Source organism: Myxocyprinus asiaticus, chromosome 34, assembly GCF_019703515.2.
Source record: "Myxocyprinus asiaticus isolate MX2 ecotype Aquarium Trade chromosome 34, UBuf_Myxa_2, whole genome shotgun sequence".
NCBI classification, from domain to species: Eukaryota; Metazoa; Chordata; class Actinopteri; order Cypriniformes; family Catostomidae; genus Myxocyprinus; species Myxocyprinus asiaticus.
This window is the reverse complement of record NC_059377.1, coordinates 41,564,239-41,591,343: the sequence shown is the minus strand read 5'-3', so window position 1 is coordinate 41,591,343 and position 27,105 is coordinate 41,564,239. Positions and strand designations below refer to the sequence as shown.

General features: G+C 37.8%; 1 protein-coding gene and 1 non-coding gene across 11 annotated transcripts in view; both read left to right on the top strand.

The window, feature by feature from the left end:
• Positions 1–27,105, top strand: part of ptk2aa (protein tyrosine kinase 2aa) — a 135,732-nt gene that overhangs the window by 31,132 nt on the left and 77,495 nt on the right. For 2 of the 10 annotated variants that reach the window (XM_051670956.1, XM_051670955.1), the window contains exon 2: positions 16,488–16,514. Coding sequence is in view for 9 of the 10 variants with exons in the window: in XM_051670955.1 (XP_051526915.1) it covers positions 16,488–16,514 (27 nt within the window). In the remaining variant the exon portion in view is untranslated. Of the gene's footprint in view, positions 1–16,487; positions 16,515–23,169; positions 23,528–27,105 lie in introns of those variants that run through there. The other 8 variants (XM_051670950.1, XM_051670947.1, XM_051670951.1 and 5 more) reach the window with 5 other exon arrangements.
• Positions 6,375–6,565, top strand: LOC127425760 (U2 spliceosomal RNA). The gene has a single exon (XR_007894670.1). It is a non-coding gene; the product is annotated as a U2 spliceosomal RNA (small nuclear RNA).

The following is a 27,105-nucleotide window of genomic DNA, read 5'->3' as shown; positions in this document are numbered from 1 at the left end:
GAAACTGCCATTTCTCTGTGCGGTCAGCGCCTCTTCTATGAGTTGTGTGAATGTCCCGATCCAAGGGGGAGAGATTGAAACTGCACCGGCTGATGCACACTCTGTCACGGGACGCTCGTCCCTCGAGCGCACACGCTTAATGCAGCTAGATTATAACGTGATGACTCTTATTGAATCTTAATATATATATATCACTGTGCATTATCTTATATGTTCTTATCATGAAGAAAATTGGCAATACGCTGCTTTATTAACAAGAGAGAGTTTGTTTTTTTGTGAGTTAAAGATGGATTGAAGTGAACAGAAAGATGAGAGAGTCTTCGCCCCATTATACACTGAAACAAAATACATTTTTGGTTTGGCTTGTTTTCCAATATAAATATCTAAAACTCCTTTAAAACATCGTACATTTACTTTAGCAGCTATACTGCAGAAGAAAAAATTAATCTGAGAATGTTGAATATAATATTAAAAATACAAATATTTTAAAATATCTAAAAATCCTTTAAAAAAAGATGCATTCACCTGAGAAGCAGCATATAAGATATTCAGACTTGCTTTTAGAGAATAGATCTTGAATAGAAGTATATTTTGTCTTTACTGCACTCACAGAAGTTTAACCAAGTGAAAAAAATACACTTATATTCAAAATACACTTATATACAAAATACACTTATATTCAAAATACACTTATATTGAAGATACATTCTCTTAAAGAAAGTCTAAATATCTCATATGTTACTTCTCAAGTAAATGTATCTTGTTTTAAGGATTTTTAGACAATTTTAAATGGAAAATAAAACAAAAACACTTGATAATAATATGATTTTTTTGCAGTGAATTTCTTTACTGAACTAAACTTAATAAAAAGTATTTTTTCCTTTAATTCAGTGAATGTTATTTAGAGGTATTTTTAAAAGATGATTCTGTCCTCTTTATTGTTAGTAAGCACGTTTAATACAACCTTTTAAGTCGGGGCACAAGCTGAATAATCGGTTAAGAGCTAATGATTAATCGTTACAATAATTGCCGAATAGTCGAATAATCGTTTGATTAATCGATTATCAAAATAATCGTTAGTTGCAGCCCTACTGACGATTAATTGTCAAATAAATAATTGTGATTATGACGAGTAATTGTCTGTTTTAGGGATTTCACGATTTATTGTCATATAATTTGTTTTGTGTAATTGTGCTTTATTTTTTTTTAAATATTTAACTTCAAATATATAAATCAAATAATAAAACAGGGATATAGAATTTCCTTTTAAGGCTTTAAAACTATATGAATGACATGAATTTTTTTTTTAAATATCAAAATATTTCAAAATACTTAAAATATATATAACTTTAGTTTTGGTCAATTTTACATTTACACTGTTGTTTTTGGAACTCATTAAAAATATATTTTAATAAAAAAATATAATATATATATAAAATATAAAAAAATCTACTTTTTATTTAAATTATCTTTGATTAAACCTAGGAGCCCTTATTTCTCATGAAGCAAAACCTTTGAGATTTCCTTTCATCATTTTACTACTCCACAGAAATAAAGCGTGCCTCGTCCTCTGTGTCGCTCTGTCATTAACACTACGTATATGAACCCGTTATGACTAGGACCATTTGCCATTACACGATCGTTTAAAGTGAAACTAAGAGCAAATAACCGTGATCAGATGGTTATTTAATAATGCCGACAGGCCTACTTGGAGGCGTTTTTATACACCATGATACATTCGTTTTGTAATGTTATAACTTTTGATTGCTTTGTCGTATCAACAGAAAAGTTTTCTCAGATAGATGTTGACATGATTAGGAACAAAACAAAAGCAGTTTTTCGGAGCCACATTATTTACACCCAGAGATATATAAAAATATGAAAAACATATATTTTTGGCATAGTTTTTAAAAGTATCGTTTTTGGGGGGGTTTTGGTGATTTTTTTTCAGCAGTGTCTTAGGCTGAGAGTCTCAGTTTATTTTTTAACATTTTCTTTACAATGATACCAAAACACTTGACCCTTGTTTTTTTTTTGTTTTTTTTTGTTTTTTTGTCAAATTATAGGCCTTTAATTTTGGGTATGCAACTGAAACTGGAAATCTTTAAAAACACCCTCAGTGGTTAAGATTGCAAATATTACAAAACTGAACAATTTTGCCTATTTTTTTTTTTAAACAGTAAAACATAATGTGAAAGCCTCTTCACGTAATATAAGCTATACATTACTAAAAACCAATTAGAAATGCCCATGGGAACCCACGGAAAATTTGCCTTCTGGGTTGGCCAACAAACTGACATCATGACTGAACAACTATATGTGTGCCAAATCAGATACCGATAATTTACAAGCGTTAATATTGGCCGATACCGATATATTGTACGTAACTAATGGTTAATGCATATTTGCTTTAAGAGTAGATGGGTCCAAATTGCATTTGAAAGCATAAATTTTGCATTGAGTGCACAGAACGTTCATCTTTTATTAGTATTTTTTACATGCACTTTAAAAGTTTGAATTCAGTTGGACTAAAACAATAATTCGTCTTTTTATAATGTCATGTAAACAACCTAGATACCGACCTAGATAATGCGATTGTAGCTCGGCTTCATCCAGCATATACAGGATTTAAGCCACGCTTACACATGCAGCGACTTCCAGCGTCAAGCAATATGATCTCATTCATTGTCAGTGAGAGCTGGTGACTTCCTGCGACACGTGCAACCTCTGTGATGTGGGCGTGTCCAGTGACTTATTCACACCAATAGGAGTGAAGAGGGTTTCAATGGAGGTCATGTCATCCGTCTCTTGTGAGATAATAGCGATGAAATGAGCACTGCTGCAGTTCACATTGAAACACTCTCCCCTGTTGCGACAAGAAAACGAACTCGCTGATGACCTTCCTTCAAATATACAATTACGCATTCACGTATGTAGTACTTGAACAGACCGGTGAAAACTGTAGCATGTCTTTGCAAAAACCCGCTATAGCTCGATTATAACTGCACATGTAAATGTACTGATTGTGAAAACCTCTCCATCACAGGAGGATGAAAATCATGTCATCATGTTGAATTCTCACCTGCACCGTGACTGCACTTATTCTAGATCATCAATAATGGTTAATATTTAACGCTGGTTTAATTATTTTGCACCCTTTTACGAGGTTTTATTGTGTAAAATGAGGTGCGTTTCCTGCCATGGCGTGATTTTACGGGAAGGATGCGTGAGCATAAACGTTTGAGAACTGTAGTATGTAGGTCAAACACTTCATGCATACTTCGTTGTAGCCTAATCTATGTAATCATTATTAAAGTCATTCCAAGTGTATGCATATTTATGTATGATAATTAATGAAAATAATCTATTCTAAGCATTTTAAGTTGTTGTTATCCATATTGTGATATGTGCGTGTGTGTGTGCGTGTGTGTGCATGTGCGTGTATGTGTGTGGTTATTATTTCTGTACTTGTACGTCTGTTGTATTTGTACATGTTCATACAACTGTGTGACCCTGATATTTGGATTACTCTTGACTGATTGCTTTCCTGCTCTTGGAAGTGTGCCGTGTGTTTGTGTGCAAATGTGTGTGAATTGATGCAAGTGTGTTAGTTTGTGTGAGGTCATGAATTCTGCCCCGAGTGTGTTGGCAGGTGTTATGAGCCTTTAGGGCAGTGTGTGTGTGTGTGTGTGTGTGTGTTTTGCCCCAGGGTATTAAATGAGGCCTGTTCCTCTTACTCCCTTACAGTATTCACACTGTAGGGAGGAACAAGGTGTGTTTGTGTTAAATAGGCTTTAGTTGTTTATCAGATATCCAGTTCAGTGATGTCATAGTGAAGAATGAATTGACACATTTGAACTGAGACGACATTACACTGAATTGCCCTTTTGTGTTTATGTGAAGTTATTAAAGTCATAAATCAATGCTACTGAATTTATTTTAATTTAGCCGACCATTAGTGTCATGATGCAGAATGATCTGCAATCTTTAAAAAAATTATAATTTTTTTTAATCCCCTTTTCTCCCATTTTGGAATGCCCAATTCCCACTACTTAGTAGGTCCTCGTGGTGGCGTGGTTACTCACCTCAATCCGGGTGGTGGAGGACAAGTCTCAGTTGCCTCCGCTTCTGAGACCGTCAATCTGCGCATCTTATCACATGACTCATTTTGCATGACACCGCGGAGACTCACAGCATGTGGAGGCTCATGCTACTCTCTGTGATCCACACACAACTTACCACACGCCCCACTGAGAGCAAGAACCCCTAATCACAACCACGAGGAGGTTACCCCATGTGACTCTACCCGCCCTAGCAACCGGGCCAATTTGGTTGCTTAGGAGACCTGGCTGGAGTCACTCAGCATGCCCTGGATTCGAACTCGCGACTCCAGGGTGATAGTCAGCGTCAATACTCGCTGAGCTACCCAGGCCCCCATGATCTGCAGTCTTAAAGAGAATGGGAAAAAGTAATAATTTGACCTAACTAAACTGGTTTCTTTTAGTCAGTTATCTGCGTAATTTGTAAAAAGAAATTGAAATCATAATGATTTTTTAATTTTTTTATTTTGAAGTTGAATAAAGGTGGATTTGTTGTACATTTTAGAAAATATCTTGCTAAAATAACATAATTTAAAGTCTGTATTTAATTTATTATTACGCTGTCCTGGTCTTATTGTGAGCAATTCATCGATACTTTTCATGCTAAAGAAAAAAAACATGTTTGTCTTCGTTATATTTTATGAAAATGTAATAACTTGCTCCACCTCTTTACATGTACATCTGTTGGTTAAAGGAATATTCCAGGTTAATAACAAGTTAAGCATTTGTGGCATAATGCTAATTACCAAAAAAATGATTGTTCAACTTATCCCTTGTTTATGTAAAAAACAGAAAAGTAAAAAGAAGCAAAAATCATGGTTACAGTGAGGCACTTACAATGGAAGTGAATAAGGGCAATCCATAAACATTAAAATACACATCTTTCAAAAGTATAGTCAGAATACTCGATTAATCGATTATTGATCGACACGCTATTTTATCGATATATTTTTGAGGCATCGATATATTAACATTAGCCGTCATTTAAATTAGAAGCCTAATTTGTATGCTTTCCAGTGGCGTAATAGCTTTGGGAATCCATAAGGGGGAGATATAACATTTACTGAAGCCGGTCGCCGGTAGGAGAGGCACGGTTGCAGTCCAAAGTAGGTGGTGGTGGATCACTATACGGACAAAAGTTACGAAGGTTTTTTTTTTACATCTGCAAGAATGAACAAAGTAACTGAGTTTGCAGGTTAGTGTATGAAACTGGTGTAACTGCGCAAACTGAACGATTAGAAATGAGGATGTTGGGGGCCTGGGTAGCTCAGTGGTAAATTACGCTGGCTACCACCCCTGGAGTTCGCTAGTTCGAATCCCAGGGTGTGCTGAGTGACTCCAGCCAGGTCTCCTAAGCAACCAAATTGGCCCGGTTGCTAGGGAGGGTAGAGTCACATGGGGTAACCTCCTCGTGGTCGCTATAATGTGGTTTGTTCTCGGTGGGGCGCATGGTGAATTGAGCGTGGTTGCCGTGGTGGATGGCGTGAAACCTCCACACGCGCTATGTCTCCGTGGCAACGCGCTCAACAAGCCACGTGATAAGATGCGCGGGTTGACTGTCTCAGACGCGGAGGCAACTGGGATTCATCCTCTGCCACCCGGACTGAGGCGAATCACCATGCGACCACGAGGACTTAGAGCGCATTGGGAATTGGGCATTCCAAATTGGGAGAAAAAGGGGAAAAATCCCCCCCCCCCCCCCACCAAAAAAAAAGAAAAAAAAGAAATGAGGATGTTTATTATGAAATTGATCGTTGTGTAGCACTGAATAAGGTTCATTCAAGCCATCAAACCACAACAAGACATACACCCCCCCCTCGCCTTTAATTTCCCCTGCTGCTTACACTTCTTGTGTTGAGAAATATGTTTGAAAAGACAAAGACTACTGTGCAATGAGCAACACTACTAATAACTGAAAAAATTTATATATATATATATATATATATATATATATATATATATATATATATATATATATACAGGGCTCCAGACTGCGACTAAAATGGTCGCAAATGTGACCAAAAATAAATGATTGCGACAATAATTTAAAATCTAGTTGCCTTTGTGACAGTCAGGATGTGTGCATTCATATGCGGTTTCGTCAGATATCTTTTGAGATATTAAATACATCTTTAGAGCGCCAGTGTGTCTCCCGCCGCTTTTCTCCCATTCTGTTGATGATATGAGCTCGCTGGCTGCACGCAACAACAAACACAGCACAAGCCATGATGTCCGATTCATGAACAAATGACTCTTTTGAACCGGGTCATTATAATGGCTTCTCGGCCTTTTGGCTAAGATCAAGTGTAGTATCTGTTCTTATCAGTTTAATATCTGATACGTCCCCTACCCGGGGACCATATATTAAATTGATTTTTGGATCAGGGATATGGAATAGGGGCTTGCTCCGTCCACTCCACGCATCGACCTGTTATTGCAGTATCTCCAGGAACGGTGCACCCCCCTAAAACTGTCAAGAAAAGAACTAATGGAGTGGTGGTGGTGTAGTGGACTAAAGCACTGAACTGGTAAGCAAAAGGTTGTTGGTTCAATCCCCACAGCCACCACCATTGTGTCCTTGAGCAAGGCACTTAACTCTAGGTTGCTCCAGGGGGATTGTCCCTGTAATAAGGACACTGTAAGTCGCTTTGGATAAAAGCATCTGCCAAATGCATAAATGTAAATGTAATGTGTAATGAATCACCTGACAAGAGCTTGTTTGAGCTCAAGAGCTCAGGCTAGCAGTTTGAATTAGAGCAACTTTCTCAATGAATCAGCCATCAGTGAGTTCACAACTGCGAACATTTCAAAATAGTAATCTCATGTGTATTTCAGGCTTGTTTATAATTAAATGTCCCAAATATTTTGTACCAAAATATTCTGGTTATTATTGATTGGGATTGGAGTAGCACAATAAACTGCATCTGGGATTTAATTCAATTTGCACTCTTATAGTCTTTGTGGCTGGGGCCATCTAGTTACAGTAAAGAAAGACTAAGATTTTTTTTTATTTCATATATAAAATATATATATATATATATTAGTGATGTCGAAGTTGACGTGTTAATAAATGTTTTTATTAGTTCATGACAAGCGAGTCAGTTCGCGCAAAGGCCGCTGATGTCACATGCGTTGACCATCGGGAAAACAGATGGTGGAAGACATCTAGCTGATACATTTAACATTAGAACATGCCCACAAAGCATATTTTGTAGTTATAAAGATATTGCGATTAATCGCGATTAACTACAAAAAAATTATGCAATTAATCGCGATTTAAATATTTTAATTGTTTGACAGCCCTAATATATATATATATATATATATATATATATATATATATATATATATATATATATATATATAATCATCAGGGGAAATCTTCCGATTATCGATGCGTGAAAAAGGCGTCGATCCCAAGCCTAGATTTTAATATGATAAATCAGGGATTTACCAGTGTTAAGACATTTACCAGAGATTACTGCCTTTGTGTCATCATGACAATGAAGTTGTAATATTTGCTATAACTTTACACCAATAATGTTAGTAAGCAATTTTATTACACTAAAATCTATTAACACATATATTGTTTACTTCTTATGGCTATACTTTTAATAGAGGTATATTTTAATGCTTATTAGCCCTGTTCAATTCCACTGTATGTGGCGTGATTTTTTTTATTTCATTTTTTAAATAACGAGTGACGAATCAAAACTATTTTTTTGTCGTAATCAACATTATGCCACAAATGCTATTGATTGAACCCGGAACATTCCTATAATGTTAACCAAAATAGCCAAATAGATTATAAATGTCCCGATACCATTTTTTTGAGAACGAGTATGAGTACCGATACTTCATTTTCAGTACTCGCCGATACCGATACCTGCTTTTTTTTATATTTTCTGAATTCCATGTCAACAGTTTATTCCAAGTTTATCACCAAAACGGTCTAAATAAATGAATTCATTAAAACTTTGATCAAATGAAAATAGAGCAATTATTTTAATCAAATGAAGTGCTTTTATACAGAATCTCACAGCACAATCCAAAATATTATTTTTGTCACATAAAGTGCTGCTTAACAGAGCATCACAGATGTGAGATATTGCTTAAATATAATACAATTACTAATGATTTATTATTATTAGTAACAGTAGTAGTAGTAGTATTACAGTGAATATTACATAACTATACAGTAGTGATATAGTCTTTTTTCCATTGAAATTGAGCTTTTATTTTGAAGCCCTCTCTGTTTCTGTGTTTTTGACGGTGGCTTCACTCTTCCGGAAAAGCAGGTCGCTACTTGTCCCATTGTGTTTATGACGGTGTTTTCCGTGTATGAGTCGAGGATCTCTAAAAGGTATGAGCACTTTGTGTCTTTATATCAGCACAACACCGCCTCCACACATTCACAAGCACTCACTTTTGAAGTGAGCAGCACATGCAAACTATATATTTATCTCGTTAAATCACAGCCTTTGCGGTTTAATAATCACACTAGGACATGACGTGATTTTAAGAGTGACATTCGTACATCAGATGGTATCGGAGCATTTTTATGAGCACGAGTACAAGTACATGAGCGCGATATCGGACCTTATTCTGATACCAGTATCGGTATGAGGGCATCCCAAAAATAGATCTTTAGCCATTGTTTTAGGTTGCTATTGTAGGTAATCCAGCTACAATCTTGCCAATATTTAACAGACGCATTAATATAATGCCATTTAACATTAATGTAAGAAGTAATGATGTTAATTACAAAAAGTCTACACTATTCTTCCAGCTGTCTGACCTTGTGTAAGTCCTGTCGGATCAGCAACTGACTGTATGGGGAAAACAACCCCCACTGATGGCGTGATGCATCGTGAATATTATGTTTTGATCTAATATTTTATAAGTCGACTTTAGGCAGATATGAGCCTCTTTGTAATTCAGGGCAGAGGTCAAGCTAGAGGATGAAATGAACATATAGCTCACAGACACACAGGCGACTTGAGAATTATTACAAAGGATTCTGCACATTCACTGTCCAGTCAACAGCTACAGTACGGTTGATCCTGCGTCAGAACTCTGCTCTCCTATTAATATCAGGTTATCTTGGCAAGTGTCATGCTGAGGTCAGTGAGTACAAGAGAGGTTTGTGGGCCATCAAGGTTGCCTGTTACTTATGTATAGATTTACGCTGGTGGATTGAAGGAATTGTGAACTAAAAAACATACATATTGTCATCTACTCACCCCAGTGTTGCTCAAAATTTCCTGAGATATGCAAAAAACCAGGTCTCGAGAATGACCGTGATAACTCTGCGGAGTTGAGTTGAAACACAGACCGGTTTGTAGTCAGGTTTCACAGCCTCTCTGCCTTCATTCTCACATAACCAATGAAGCTCAAAGGTCGTATGTTTTCACGTCAGAGCCATGTGAAGCCACACGCTGACAGCTTGATAAGCAGATGTTTGGGTCCTCTGTGGCAGTCTTGCATGGCCCCTTGATTGGCCAAGTGTTGAGTCGACCTTTGCACTGCCTCCTGGTTCTCAACGTGTGACATATGGAGCCGACGGCACCAAGACTGGTAAATATAAAAGGTTTGCATTAGGAGAAGTGTGAAAAATCTAGCCGTCTTTGCCTAGCGAACAACTATGAAGTGTGACAGAAGTCTCTTAGACGGAGTCACAGTAATCCTTTAATCTTTGGACACACCATCAATAGAGCGGCTACACTCTGTCACATGTAGATTTGATTAACCGCCTAACAATATTGATTATTTGGACCGTGTGTATAATTGCCGCCCACAGAGAGCCATAGAAGGGACGTGAGGGAATCCAGTAGGGAGGGGCCACGACTAGTCTATTAGTTGACCATCAACCAACTAGTCGATATTGAAGTTTATTAGTTAATCAATTTTTTTCCTCGTGCAACCCCGCGTCCTTCAGCGCAATGTAATGCATACGCAATGCATAATTTAAATTCATTTAAACCGACTGATCTCAGTTCAGAAGTCTGTCAGTAAAGGGTTCAACTTTCGACGTATAGAGTCATGTGACAAAACAACGCCGCCGATCACAGCGGAGTTTGTCTTTGGGAGAAACGCCAAAAAACTACATCTGGTAAGAAACCTAATCACGTTTTTACATTGAAACCTGTTTGGTTGTAAAGAGTAGCGTCTCTAGTTTCGTTTGATATGCCGCTTTAAATAATCTGTTCATTTTTCACGCATCAGCGCCCTGATAAACATGATGTCCACATATGTGTACACCGGCACCAAATTTCCTCAAAAGTAGAAAAAACATGTTAGTGATTTTGAATAACTTTCAACACATCTGTGGGTCATTTCACTTCATTTTAATATACATTTTGTTATATTTTATTTTGTTATCACTGTTCAATACGGTGCTATTCATTAACATTAGTAAATGCATTAATATATATTCACTGTGCATTATCACATTGAGAATAAATGGATGCATCCAAAAGCTGGAAAATGTGTCTTTCTGAGGCTTTATATGGAGTTAGGATGAAAATAAGGTGCATTTCAAACTGTTCTGAGACCAGTGCAGACAGACAGCACACTGGAGGTTAAGTTATTCACTAAATAGGGAGCAAGGGAGCATCCTATAGCTCTCTGTGCAGCTAAGTGCGTTCACTCCTAAAATCTGATCAAAAGTTCAGATTCAGGCTGCAGATGATGTTTGGATCACTCAACATGTTTGGCAGTCATGTGACAATGATAATCAGTACATAGATTCAGAATTGTTTATGCTAAATTTTATTTTAACATGGTTGGCAGTGATTGGATAATTATTTTGAACATTATTTTGAATAAGAATTATTTATTCAGCTTAACAGAAAATAATGTCATACTGTATGTGGGCATCATGCAATTTTTTAAATTTTTTTATTAGGTGCTACTAGTTACAAATCAAATAGAGAAACGGAAAATGCACACAGTGGTCACGCGGGGGGTCTCAGGAGGTTAAAATGCACAGTAAAATCTAATTAGTTGACCTTACTTAGTTTTGGCTCAAGTAAACTGAACTTAATTTTTTAAGTAACGTTAGCTAGTTACAAGAAGTTACAATTGTTTTATTTAATTATTTAAATTGAGTTATAGTACATCTTATACAGTATAAGGGAAATTATGACTGGCATCTCGGGTAGCCGTATGGCACATTGGATTCTCCTCAGTACTTCTTAGTGCACATAAATCTGCACTTTTGGAAACTACAATTGAGTAGAGATGAATGGCTTAAATTTAACAGGCTCCAAGTACACCAGAGGTGACACTAATCACTAATCACACTAATGGTGACTTCACACAAATAACAACAACCAGCTACTACAAAACAACAACAAAAATAATATGCATTTTTAAATAACAATTAACAGTTTTCTACATAAGTTCCCTTGTTTTGACCAAACATACTGTACATAATTTATTCAAGCGCAAGGACTTATGGGTATTCCACACAGCCACAATTTTGTACTTGATCATTTTGAGTTAGTAGTACTCGAAGCCAAAGTTAAATAACTTATACTCAAATATATTTGAGTTATGATCCCAAAATGTGACATTTCAAGTACTGTTTAATAAGGACCACTTAAATGTTTACTTTAGGACTTAGAGAGTAGTGGTAACTTAATTAAAACTATTAAGAAGAGTAAACTATTTATTTTACAATTTGAGATAACTATTAGTATTTACAGTGTCTAAATGACATGAGTAAACTGTCCTGAAAACCTGTGCTATTGAAATAATACCATATAATAAATATATTGGAGTATTCACTATTTTATGTATGTTTTAATAAAAAACGTCTTTTTGGTCTCGTAATCGTTGACAAAAAAAAGATTTTTTGTCAGTGTCGACTATAAATATAATTCATTCAATACAGGAAGTACTGATAAAAAATTACTGTTTTGCGCTTATTAGAGTAACATTTGTATGCTTATTAGAGTAAAAGTTTAATGAATCGTTAACTTCGTTAACTTAGCAACATGCTAAGGCCAAACCGCATTGAATAATTTGTTGCCTTGGGTCACGTCCACACTAACACGTTTTCTACGAATTTGCGTTTTACGAAGCATTTCAAAAACACTCCTTTACCGCATACTTTGGAAAATGATGTTGTTGGATAATTGAAAACGGGAGTATTTAAACATATTAGGGTGGACGTGGCCTCAGTAATGATGACTATGTAGGCAGTAGACAGCATGGCACTGCTCACTAGGTTTTGGAACAGAACTACGTGAATCAGTGCAGCACAAAAGCAGAACATTAAACGCAAGATCAGAATTGCGAAAAGCCTGTTGAGTTGATTACTCAGTGTTTATAAGAAACCAGTCATCTGGTTGCAATATCTTTAAACAGTCCACCACCTACACACACACACACACACACAGATGTAGATGCAGTTCAAGAGGCGTTGACTTTGTGATTCATCTTTTACTTATTGATCTCTGCATGCTTCTGACAGATGATAAAGCTTTTCCTTGTAACTGGACGCCTACAAATGTGTCGCTTCCTTCCTGCTTGTGTGGCTGAAACGCTCCCAGTGCACGTTCACTCGAATCCCAGTGCTGAATCCGGTTACAGATGTCTCTCCTGATCTCCTCCATTCAAAAATGCATCCTAAATGTGTCCTCTCTGTTACGTCACCTAAGGGAAGGATGCAACAATGTAAGGGAACAACTCCCGCACAACTGTCAGACCAAACAGGAGAAAAACGGAGTATAAATTCAACAATAGTTTATATTGTTGTAAACAATTAACATTAAAAGCAGCAGGAAGAAGGACTTCAGGGTGACCCCTGGCCCAAAATAATAAACTAAAGTAATCTGGAAAAGAGAAGAAATATATAACCTTAAATGCATAAAAAATAAAGTCTTACCTAACTATCCTAACAAAACAGGAACAACCCATATTCAAACAACAAGGGCGGGCCACCCCTACACCTGTCTGCTTTAAAGACAGATGACTAGTCGAAGTTTCAAGTGCTAAGTCACACACTGCACATTAAGTACTGCGTCTAGACAACACATGAACAAAGAACAAAGTTTGGTCTGGCAGATGGCGAAGAGTCGGGGACAGCACAACCAGCCTGGAGTCATGACAGCTCATCTCGATTTTAACAGGCACACCATCAGAGACAGTCAATCGCCTTCGCACAGGTGACGCAATTTGCAGATCAGCTGCACCTGGAAAACGAACCACACCCACACACAGACGGAGAGAGAGAGAGAGAGAGAGAGAGAGAGAGAGAGAGAGAGACAAAACAGCAGCGGACCTCTAAAACTAGTACAGGACATAGTTCAACACATCGTTGATTTACTTGGCACTGGCGATGTCACTACGAAGAAAGGCAAATCGTGAACAGTTTCAGAATTTTGCAAGCAATCACTAGACATAAGAAAAGCCATGCATGGCCAAACCATCTTCATCTAGACAACATGAAGATAGAACAACAGAGGCAGATAGAGCCTTTGATTTTCTCCCCAAATTGGCATGCCCAATTCCCAATGCGCTCTAGGTCCTGGTGGTGACGTAGTGGCTCGCCTCAATCTGGGTGATGGAGGACGAATCTCAGTTGCCTCTGCGTCTGAGACCGTCAATCCGCGCATTTTATCACATGGCTTGTTGAGCGCATTACCACGCACAACTCACCACGCGCCCCACCGAGAGCGAGAACCACATTATAGCGACCACGAGGAGGTTACCACATGTGACTCTACCCTCCCTAGCAACCGGGCCAATTTGGTTGCTTAGGAGACCTGGATGGAGTCACTCAGCACGCCCTGGATTTGAACTCACGACTCCAGGGGTGGTAGTCAGCGTCTTTACCACTGAGCTACCCAGGCCCCTGAGCTTTTAGACTCTTTGTCATTGTCTCACATAAATTATGGCTTGAACCTATAACCACACATTTTCTTTTCACACTGGAGGTGCAAATTAGATCTGTTGCACTGATTTTCGACTCACCTACATAAGAAAAACATTGCTTGCAGCGCTGTACCAAAGTACGAAATTTAGTTTCACCTTTCTAAAACAAACGAGAAACGAAAACATCAAAAGGAGTCTTCATTTTCATCTGACGTAAATGAAGCACAAGCAGAGTCGTGAAAACTAAATCAGCCGAACTAAATCCGACACGCTGGTCTTATGTGTATTGAGTTTATATTGCAGGAATAATCAAGTAATTTCTGTCAAGCATCTCCGTTAATTCTCTTCTACAGCAGTGACATTAGTAGATAGACTTTTGCTTGTGTCTCCTGCTTCTCCGATGTTTCTCCTGAGAAAAAGACTCCAGTAATCTCACGTGTCTCCTCTAGAATTTCAGAAGATGTTAGTGTCTCAAACTGTGCTCAGATTTGCCAAGATACCAAAGTCTGCAATCAAAAGTCAGAGATCTCAATATGAACTCAAACATTTCTCATCAAATTCTTCCAAGACCGAATAATCTGAGTTATCCTGTTCACATTCATTTGTGTGTTGTTTATATTTGTATTATATATAATATAAAAGATGCACACGATAGGAATATTTTGCCCAAAACAAAATTACATTTAGCCATTTACTAGCCTTAATTTGTCATCAGTTCACTTCTTTGCTGAAAAATTAGAAAGTAGTTGCAGGAAGTACAATTTTATTGTTCTAACAATGAATTGTTTTCATTGATGATGGATTGGACAGGCCAAAATTATACGATAGCCACAAGAAAGAATAATAAAAAATAAATATATATATATATATATATATATATATATAAAGGCTAAAACAAAAAGGTTATTTTGCACTTATTTAAAAAACAAAAAAAAATTCTAAACATTTTAGCAATTCTGTTTTTGCAGTTCTTCACAGTAGAACTCAGATTTTACATATTTTGATAGAAATGTTATATTACAAATTCACATTATGCATTTGACATAGGCATGGGACAATATACGATATGAGGTTCACGATTCAATTATAATCTCGATTCGATATAATAACACTTAATGATTATATTACTGAAAATTGTTTATGTTTGAGCAAAATGCTCATTATAATTTCTCATCAAAATAAAGTTCTTTAATACACAATATAAATGCTCAAAGTTTAAATAATAAGAGTTGCTCGTATACCTTTCTCTATAAGAAAAGATCACAAACAAATAAGCTTTCAAAAATAGTGCGCTACATTCAGGCTGATCGGGTGCAGAACAAGCAACAGAACTGAACAAAACCTGTCCTGAAAAAAGTATGCGAAAGTGTATATTTATATTTTAATAATTTGTTTGTCATCATTATGATAATCAAAATATAACTTTCTAAAAATATAAACATCCTACATTATATTAATTAATATTATATAATGAAATATGAGCTATCACTGTTTTAAATAATGTGTACAATTTACAAGTAATAACATTGAGTTTACATACATTTGTATAAGAAACGCTTAAAAGGTTACTGTCACTTTAAGAGTTCAACGAGCGACTCACAGCATTCCAGTTCAGCGAACATCAACGAGATTAAAATTTATATTTCTTTTTACTTTTTTATCTGACTGTAAAGAACAGAAAGGATGTTAAGACACATTATTCAATGAAAGTGGAGTCACCTCATCTTTGATGGACACACATTACACGGAGGAAATGATCCGCTTTGAAGCACTTTTCATCAAAATAAGGTGATATTCCAGGTATTCCAAATTTATTAAAGCTAAATTCAAGCACTTTAAGGACCTTGTGTGAACCCTGTAAACAGTGTAGAAAAAAAGTGCAGTCATGGTTACATCAAGCGATAGAGAGATTATGATGTTTGACTGGTCATTTAATTTATGATCACATCGAAAGAAAACAATGTTGCAAATTTCGAAATATCGAGTTATGCCATGATATGGTCCGGATATATCTTCCCATCCCTAATTCGACATGCTTGACTTTTTTCTAATTTATTTTGGTAGGTGTTTCTTTATAATACACACACCAAAAAATTTATTTTGGTTTTTTACATCTGTGTTTTCATGCTTATACCAATTGCATTAATTTGGTCAATAATTGTCTTATATAAATATTGGCAGCCGATACGTTGGTGCATCCGATATATCATTTTCCCCTGGGGAATTTATCCTATATATCTGGTCTAGTTTGGGCCTTGTTTGCTTATAATATTCTCAGTTTATTATGAATATGTAAAGGATTTCCATTTGCTTGCATGATAATGCTGAAGGGCTGCAGTTTTGTCCATGAAAAGAGCTGCTCGGCACCGCAGGCAGGGGGCGCCGACTATCCTGTGTGTCTGTCCCCGAGAGATCACGACTGACCTATAAAAGCACATGCTCTCTAAATGTGCTGAGATGACAAAATATACTGACCTGTAATTTTCTCTTTCTCTCTCTCTGCAGATATTTCCAGAATTTCATTTTACACAGGTGAGTGACTGTTCCATAAATTCCCTCTCCTCATGTATTGTTTATTTTGGGCAGTGCTGTAGATGAACAGCAGAACATACTAGATTTTTAAATTTAGTGAAGAACAGATGAGATAAAGCCATTCAAGTCTCTCTAGTCTATATGCGCTCATTTAAAGATGCTGTTTACAGAAATGCCTTTCTTAAAGAGACAGTACTGGGTTTTTTAACACGTGTTCAACAAATCAAACAATATTAAACAATAAACATGCAACAAAAAATAATATTCACTATATATTATCATATTTTTTGACTGAATACATTGGTTTGTTCATTTTGTTCATTTCAGAAAAGCTAAAATGTGGCCAAAATGATGAAAAATGAAGCGAATATAATTAGTAAAATTAATATTTTCGTAATGTACCTAGTTAGAAGGTCCCCTGTATAATTAACAACATTAGCTGGCAGATAATTTATTTCATATGTGAGCAAAAGGGACATTATAACACATATGAATCGAAATCGAATCGTAAAATCTGTATCAAAACCCAGTCCTACTTAACATTAATTCATTTATGTATTGATTCAGGTCGCTAGGTGATAGTAAATAAAGAGTTCACAGCATCATAGTGATGTGTTATGAGACGTTATAAGCAGTTCTGTTCACTTACATTAATGTAATCAGGTGTAATCGCCATCAAACCACACTTTTTTTGAGTGACTGCTAATCGTTTCAAGTTGCATATCGTCTCATATATAATGTGAGATTTATGTACACCAAAGGGGATTTACACAGGGTACCTTCCTAAATGTTTTTCTTCATGAACGTGCACTAGACGAACCTCTTTGACCGTTTTCATGCATCTCGCAGTGCTTTTAAAAGAGGCAATGTCAAGTTATAACTCTTTAAATGAGACCCCCATTCTGTGTCTTGCTGGTTTGAGTATAAATGCATCCTGGACACTTTTTTTGCACCCATCTTTGCTATTTTTTTAATTGTTGCTCTATGTAAACATGCACTAGATGGACATCTTTGATCGTTTTGATCCATTTCTGGCGATGTGCGCCGTGTTTTAAGAGACACATTTTAAAAACGCATCTGTTATTGGAGCTGTTATTGAAAGATGGGTCAGTTAAAACACTTGCACCCAACCCTAAGTAACCAATTCCATTTGCGAATGTTTCAAATGTCATGACTGTTTGATAGTTTATGGAGGACAGTTTAATATATTTTCGGATGCAATGTGGTATGTGTAAACCCTGAAAGTTTGTTTTATAACGTTGTGGAGCTTGTTCATTTTCTGCCGATTGAGTTTCAAATGTACTATATGGCTGTATATTCGAGGGGATGCACGATGTTAGCCAATCACAACAGTGGTGCGTTAACATTGAAGTTTAAAGGAGGCGCTTGGGCCAAAACCGAGCGTTTCAGACAGAGGGCCAGAGACAGGGTGGACAAATTCTGTTTTGGTGCAAAAAAAAAACTTTACTAACATTAAAAGTGGACCTCAGGGAAGATAATAAAATTATGAAAAGACAGTGTGTCATCACCCCAAAAATCCCATCCGTTGTCTCCATAGGCAAATTGATTTTTAACGATTACTTATACATTTTTAAAGACAAACCTGTTGTGAGCTTCAAGGTTGTTAACTGAGGGTTTATGCTTCTGTTGAAGCCATCAGTCTGTGTTATTTCAATGTCATTTTTTTTTTTCCCTCCCCAATTTGGAATGTCCAATTCCCAATGCGCGCCAAGTCCTCATGGTGGCGTAGTGACTTGCTTCAATGCTGTTGGTGGAGGACGAATCTCAGTTGCCTCCACGTCTGAGACCGTCAATCCGTGCATCTTATCACGTGGCTTGTTGAGCGTGTTACCGCGGAGACGAAGCGCGTGTGGAGGCTTCACACTATTCTCCGCGGCATCCACGCGTCCCACCGAGAGCGAGAACCACATTATAGCAACCACGAGGAGGTTACCCCATGTGACTCTACCCTCCCTAGCAACCGGGCCAATTTGGTTGCTTAGGAGACCTGGCTGGAGTCACTCAGCATGCCTTTCAACTTAATTTTTTTAAATTCATGTCTATTAGCAGAATTTCTGGTTAAGAACTACACTACCCATAATCCTGAAGAGAGATCCACCAATCAGAGAATCGTGGTCAACAAAGTGCGCCAAAAGAGCTCTGCAGCGACCGCCCACTCTCACGACACTCTGTGAATGACACCGTCGAGTCGCTCTCCCTACACTCTCAAACTACTTATATATTTGTCTATATCTGAATATTTTGAAACGAACGTACAATGTATTTTTTTCTTTAAATCTCTTGATTTTAATCAATAAATCAAGAAAATAATAAAATTCTTTAAATCAATATCAGTTTTATATTTCCATGTTTTTAAAAACGTACTATGAAAGTACCTTGGGACATTGATTTATATACCATGGAACTGCATGATTACTGTATATATATACCATTGTTTATGCATTTATGTAGTGCTCCAATGAACGTCAAAGAATACCATTGTAAATGTCCAAAAACCATAGTATTACCATTGTAAGTGGTGCATCTACAATATACTGTCTCATGATAATATATATTGACTTTTGTGTCACTTTTCAGTCACAAAAGGAATAATCAGGCTTCCTTTGTCCCAACCAACCCCCATAACACACATTACATGCACTGCACGCATCACACGTATATTTATGTGTAGTCACTATGCGCGAGTGAAACGTGCGGCCGGGCGTGGAGTGTGTCTCAGTGCAGTGGTGTCCTGTTGTGGAGTTAAAATGAGTTTGTAAAGGCTTTTGTCCTGAAGACAGCAGGCCGGATGTTAAAGGGTTTGTGAAGGAAGAGCACTGTATCCCCCCTCCCTTCCCAGCAGCCCCTTTGTTTCTCGTTCTCTCTCATTTTAGGGTTATTTTGAGGAGGGGTGGGCTGTAGGTCCAAACACCATGTAACTGCCTTCATGGTTAGTTCTGGGTAATCTAACTACTCATGCCCAATTTGGCTACGTCTTCAGTGCTTTAAAGGGTAGTGTATGCTTTGTTTTTACATATGCTGTTCTATCTCATGCACGGTCTAGTGCTTTAACCTTTCAAAGTATATGCTAGTAGGACATCTCAGTATTTTATGCATACAGAAAAGTAGCATACTATGCACCATGCATATATTATACTATATACTACAGAAAAAGTAGTATGCTATTTCAAACATAGCCAAGAGAACGGCAAATATTTCTAATGAAAATCATATCAAATGTCCCGTTGCTAGACAGTCTACTGTGTTTGTTTTAATAACAATTTGAACAAATGGATTTTGGACTTTGTAAATGCAATCAGTCTGGTATTTCCTTACGTAGAGGGACGTTCCTGTCAGATCCTCTCAAAGATCTTCTGCTAATGCCCAGCACAATCTCTGACTTTCGAGGGTTTGGGTTGAAAAGGCTCTTTGGGGTCCATCTGTGAGGGTCCTGAATGAACGTAAGCCATTGGAGAGATCTCCTGCTGATAAAGCCAATGATTGGCTTGAAACTCTGAGCTACAGTCACTCCCACATCTCACAGCTTCTGACTAGGGATCTGAGATACACATTTATTGGGTCTGATGTGGGGTAATTTTTTGTTTTTTTATTATTATTTTTAATTATTATAATTTTTTAAGTACTGTAACCAAGTGTTAGGGTTTGGAACAGATTTCTGTTCTATTAAATAGATCTTTTGAATCTACAATGTGAAACATACTGCGCTGTCAGTGCAGTCTGATTCCTGATCAAATGACTCTTATGAGCCGGTTCTTTTGAATCTACAATGTGAAACATACTGCGCTGTCAGTGTAGTCTGATTCCTGATCAAATGACTCTTATGAGCCGGTTCGTTTGAATCTACTGTGCAAAATGTGCAGTGTGACCAGTATAGTCTGATTCACGAACAAATGAATCTTATGAGCCGGTTCTTTTGAATCTACAGCGCCAAATGTACAGTGTGACCAGTGTAGTCTTTTCACGAACAAATGACTCTTATGAGCCGGTTCGTTTGAATCTACAGTGTGACCAGTGTAGTCTGATTCACAAACAAATGACTCTTATGAGCCGGTTCTTTTGAATCTACAGTGTGACCAGTGTAGTCTGATTCACGATCAAATGACTCTTATGAGCCGGTTCGTTTGAATCTACAGTGCAAAATGAACAGTTTGACCAGTGTAGTCTGATTCAGGAACAAATGATTCTTATGAGCTGGCTCTTTTGAATCTACAGTGAGAACGTACAGTGTGACCAGTGTAGTCTGATTCATGAATGAAGGACTCTTATGAGCCGCTTCTTTTAAATCTACAGCAAGAAGCATACTGCGCTATCAGTGTAGTCTGATTCCCAAACAAATGGCTCTTATGAGCCAGTTCTTTTGAATCTACAGCGCCAAACGTACAGTGTGACCAGTATAGTCTGAGTCTTGAACAAATGACTCTTAGGAGTTGGTCCTTTAGAATCGACAACTTGACCAGTGTAGTCAGATTTCAAAACAAATGACTCTTATGAGTCAGTTCTTTTGAATCTACAGCTCGGAACATACAGTGTGACCAGTGTAGTCTTATTCACGAACAAATGACTCTTATGAGCCGGTTCTTTTGAATCTACAGTGAGAACGTACAGTGTGACCAGTGTAGTCTGATTCACGAACAAATGATTCTTATGAGCTGGCTCTTTTGAATCTACAGTGAGAACGTACAGTGTGACCAGTGTAGTCTGATTCATGAACAAATGACTCTTATGAGCCGGTTCTTTTGAATCTACAGCACCAAACATACAGTGTGACCAGTGTAGTCTGATTCCCAAACAAATGACTCTTATGAGCCGGTTCTTTTGAATCTACAGTGCCAAACATACAGTGTGACCAGTGTAGTCTGATTCCCAAACAAATGACTCTTATGAGTCGGTTCTTTTGAATCTACAGTGCCAAACATTCAGTGTGACCAGTGTAGTCTGATTCATGAACAAATGACTCTTATGAGTCGGTTCTTTTGAATCTACAGTGCAAAATGTACAGTGTGACCAGTGTAGTCTGATTCATGAACAAATAACTCTTATGAGTCGGTTCTTTTGAATCTACAGCTCGGTACATGCAGTGTGACCAGTGTAGTCTGATTCCCGAACAAATGACTCTTATGAGTTGGTTCTTTTGAATCTACAGCACCAAACATACAGTGTGACCAGTGTAGTCTGATTCATGAACAAATGACTCTTATGAGTCGGTTCTTTTGAATCTACAGTGCAAAATGTACAGTGTGACCAGTGGTGTCTGATTCATGAACAAATGACTCTTATGAGTCGGTTCTTTTGAATCTACAGTGCAAAACGTACAGTGTGACCAGTGTTGTCTGATTCCCAAATGAAGGACTCTTATGAGCCGCTTCTTTTAAATCTACAGCAAGAAGCATACTGCGCTATCAGTGTAGTCTGATTCATGAACAAATGACTCTTATGAGTCAGTTCTTTTGAATCTACAGCACCAAACATTCAGTGTGACCAGTGTAGTCTGATTCATGAACAAATGACTCTTATGAGCCGGTTCTTTTGAATCTACAGTGCCAAACGTACAGTGTGACCAGTGTAGTCTGATTCATGAACAAATGACTCTTATGAGTCGGTTCCTTTGATTCTACAGCTCGGAACATACAGTGTGACCAGTGTAGTCTGATTCCCGAATTAAGGACTCTTATGAGCCGCTTCTTTTAAATCTACAGCAAGAGACATACTGCGATTCCCAAACTAATGACTCTTATCAGACGGTTCTTTTTAAATGAATCAAAAACTTAACGCAACCTGAAAGCCGCTAGTCATTCACTTCGCCATGCTTGACTCAGAATGAACCAGTAATTGTTACTGTGTTATGTGTAAAAGTCTTAAATCAGAATAATTACTGGATGCTTGTAGAAATGACAGCGTCATTTCTTAAAGATACACATTATGAGTTTTGTTGTTGTTAGTGGTATTTTACAAAAATGAATAAATGAATAAAATATCTTAATTTAAAAGTTTTTGTAAACATATTTTGCAAGAATCTGTTCTGTTAAATATGAAATCATCTCATTGTTTGGTAACAGGCTGCTGAAGACAGTAAGGAACCAGATTCGTTAAAGTTATTACGATTCCCATCCCACCCATATTTGTTCTGTGCCCTTGCTTTTAGATAACTAAAAGTACCAAAGATGCTCTTATCGATGAGGTTAGTGTGGGTAACATGGCTGTTTATGGTGGTAATTGATTGATTTTGCCTGAAGGCACCAGAGTGAGTTTGCAGAAGTGTTTAATTGCCTCTATTCTTTACACTGTGCTTCTGAGGAGAAGTCATTGCCAGAGGGCATCATCATTTCTCCCTCTAGATGCCACGACTGGTGCTTGAAGACACATTGTAAAGAATGGGCATGCTGGGTAACAGAGACTGTCACTTTTGGGCATAGAGACGCAGAGGAGAAAGGCAGTGCAGGTCAGTGATGATTTGCAGCTGGAGTCATTTGGTAAACAGCCACGGTTGAATGGAAATGAGTGTCTGATTTGCATATGAGGCTGCAGTGGCTCCTCCCCCTCAATCCTCTGCACTGGCCTTTCCTGATTCAATCTGCTCAGTCACCTCTGTGAGGCACAACAAACACAGACACCATCTGTCTCTCTCAGGACGTCACGTCTGTCTCTTATGAGATAACTTCAGACTCTCCCTGTGAATTCCGGGTCAGTTGTGTTGCCAGGCATCAGGACGGGATTTATATTTCCTTGTTTGCTCTCTTATATTCGTGCCTGGGCTTCTTTGGGTCTCCCAGCGTGGAGTTTATGTAGCTTGGATCTGTGCGTTACTCCGGTGCATGGGTCCGTGAGGTGTTCCGTGAAGGAGGCCAGTGTGTGGTGGGACGTCACTCTGGTGCTTATGCGGGTGTTTGAGAACGGTGGGTGCTGGCTGACCCTCAGCGCAGGTTCAGACAGACAGTCAGCCGCCTACATGGAGAAACCACGATGCAGCCCTTTCCCCTTGTGCTTGGCTGGAGGTACATGTCTCTCTCTCTCTCTCTCTCTCTCTCATGTAATTTGGGAGCTTTTTGACATGATTGCAGACGTTCTTGCTTTCTACATTTCATAAAGAAATGCTGAATAACATTTTCTTTTATTAGCTTTTTTGTCTGTCCATCTATCTGTCTGTCTGTCTGTTTGTCATTTTATCTAACTGTCTGTCTGTTGTTCTATCTGTCTATCTATATATCTGTCTGTCTGACTGTCTTTCTATCTGTCTGTCTGTCTGTTTGTCATTCTATCTAACTGTCTGTCATTCTACCTATCTGTCTGTCTGTCTGTCATTTATTTCTGTCTGTCTGTTGTTCTGTCTATTTGTCTGTCTTTCTGTCTGTCTGTCTTATCTGTATGTCTCTCTATCTATCTAACTATCTATGTATCTATCTAACTATCTATCATTCTGTCTGTCTGTCTGTCTGCCTGCCTGCCTGTCTGCCTATCTATCTGTCTGTTGTTCTGTCTATTTTTCTGTCTTTCTGTCTGTGTCTGTCTATATGTCTGTCTGTCTCTCTGTCTGTCTGTCTTATCTGTATGTCTATCTAAATATCTATCATTCTGTCTGTCTGTCTGTCTGTCTGCCTATCTATCTATCTGTCTGTCTGTCTGTCTTATCTGTCATTCTATCTATCTGTCTCTCTGTCTGTTGTTCTACCTGTCTCTCTTTCTGTATGCCTGTCTGTCATTCTACCTGTCTGTCTGTCATTTTTTTCTGTCTGTCTGTTGTTCTGTCTATCTTTCTGTCTTTCTATTTTTCTGTCTTTCTGTCTATATGTCTGTCTGTCTATATGTCTGTCTGTCTCTCTGTCTGTCTGTCTTATCTGTATGTCTCTCTATCTATCTAACTATCTATCTGTCTATCTAACTATCTATCATTCTGTCTGTCTGTCTGTCTGTCTGTCTGCCTATCTATCTATCTGTCTGTCTGTCTGTCTGTCTGTCTTATCTGTGTATCTGTCATTCTATCTATCTGTCTCTCTGTCTGTTGTTCTACCTGTCTCTCTTTCTGTATGCCTGTCTGTCATTCTACCTATCTGTCTGTCTGTCTGTCTGTCATTTTTTTCTGTCTGTCTGTTGTTCTATCTGTCTTTCTGTCTTTCTATTTTTCTGTCTTTCTGTCTGTGTCTGTCTATCTTTCTGTCTGTTTATATGTCTCTCTGTCTGTCTGTCTTATCTATCTAACTATCTATCATTCTGTCTGTCTGTCTGTATGTCTGTCTGTCTGTCTACTTATATCCATCTGTTGTTGTACCTGTCTGTCTCTCGTTGTGTCTATTTTATCTATGTATCTGTCTGTCTCTCTGTCTGTCGTTCTATTTGTCTCTCTGTCTTATCTGTAAATCTGTCTAACTGTCTGTCCGTCTGTATGTCTGTCTCTCTGTCTTTCTGTCTGTCTGTATTATCTATGTATCTGTCATTCTGTCTGTCTGTCTGTCTATCTGTTGTTCTTCCTGTAATAGATAATTGATGTTTTAAAATAAATAAATAAATATTCCATTTACACCATAAACACACTCTTGAAAACATCATTATGTACATGTCTTTGTTTTGCTGATGCTTTTCTCATCTTAAAGTTGAAGAAGAGTTCAACAGAAATGATTCATCATAAAGCAATTGATTATAATTGTTTTGAGTGTGTTGATGGAGCCTGTGTCCCATTTGTTCTCTGTGTGTGTGTGAGTGTGAGTGTGTGTGGGTGTGTCTGTGTGTGTTGTGTGTGGGTGTGAGTGTGTGTGTGTGTGTGTGTGTGTGTATGTCTGTGAGTATGTCTGTGAGTATGTCTGTGAGTATGTCTGTGTGTGAGTGTGTGTCTGTGTGTGTGTTTTGTGGGTCTGAGTGTGTGTCTGTGGGTGTGAGTGTGTGTGTGTCTCTGTGTGTGAGTGTGTGTGTCTGTGTGTGTGTCTGTGTCTGTGTCTGTGTCTGTGTCTGTGTGTGTGTGTGTGTGTGTGTGTGTGTGTGTGTGTGTGTGTGCGCACCTGCTCTTGATGCTGTCCATCACTCAAATACTCATTCAGCCTTAATCTGATTAACTTTTGTGTGACTGACTGACAGAGGCAAACAGACTCAATGACTGTGTGTGTGTGTGTGTATGTCTGTGAGTATGTCTGTGAGTATGTCTGTGTGTGAGTGTGTGTCTGTGTGTGTGTTTTGTGGGTGTGAGTGTGTGTCTGTGGGTGTGAGTGTGTGTGTGTCTCTGTGTGTGTGTCTGTGTGTGTGTCTGTGTCTGTGTCTGTGTCTGTGTCTGTGTGTGTGTGTGTGTGTGTGTGTGTGTGTGTGTGTGTGTGTGTGTGCGCACCTGCTCTTGATGCTGTCCATCACTCAAATACTCATTCAGCCTTAATCTGATTAACTTTTGTGTGACTGACTGACAGAGGCAAACAGACTCAATGACTGTGTGTGTGTGTGTGTGTGTGTGTGTGTTCAGTGTTTGTCCAAGAAATCATGAAGAGAGAGAGAGTTATTGATTTGAAGATGAAAACAATGCCAGTTAATTTTAATTGGTTAATTAAATCTGTCTGGTTCTAGTCAAATCTAATTTTAAATCAATAGTTGTACACTCAGTAACGCATCCTTCTGCTGCGGGCCTGTGCAGATACAGTGTAATCTCACAAGAACCATCCACTTAAACAAGTAGAGACCATCTGACATTGCAGTAAGCCAGTCAGATTGGAGCTTAATGTTTTTAGTAAACTCTCTGCATTTTTGTGTGCAAAATGCATCAGACAGTTCGTCAATGGCCTGTTAGCGAGACAAAACCAAAAATAAAACAAGCAGTATCTAGAAAATACGCCATATCTATAGATCAACCAGCAAGAGACACAAAATGCACAAAAGCACATCAATACAAACACATAATACAGATTAAACATAAAGAAGCTTAAAACTCTTCAATCTCAGGTTATTACTAAAACGCACTAGAGGATGCAGATGCAGAGATTTAAAGTTTTTAACATTATATCTATGGACTGTAGTCTAATGCAAACTAGTGTCACTGAGGGTTTAGTAGATTCTGCCTGTTTAATGGAAAGATCGCTTGTTGATTTGCCACCCTTAAAGGGACAGTTCACCCATAAATAAAAAAAACTTTAACTGGTCATTAAACCTGTAACTGTGCTTTGTTATGCGACATGTTACTAACTTAAAGTAGCTAAACTTAAGTCAAGCTACTCTCTTAAAAAATAGTTTGTTACACTACAAGCTACTAACTACATGGAAGCCATCTGGCAAAAAACAGTGCAGATCGTAATTATAGCGACATTACACAGGTTGGCAATATTCAATTGTACATAAATATATTTTAATAAAAAAAATCTAAATATAACTTATTACAACTTGTACTAAATTGAACATTGTCTCGTGTCATTTCGTCTTCTCAATCCACTGTCATTTTTGGGTCACCCTCTCTCGGTTCAATGCAATTACAGGCTCGTCTTTTGAAATGACAGACTCAGACTGATCTACCCAACCGTATTTCTCAATCGGACGTTAGTGTCTTACTGTCAGGAATGAGGGAATACTCTAAGATAAATGAAATTCAATCAGATCATCATGCAGTCCT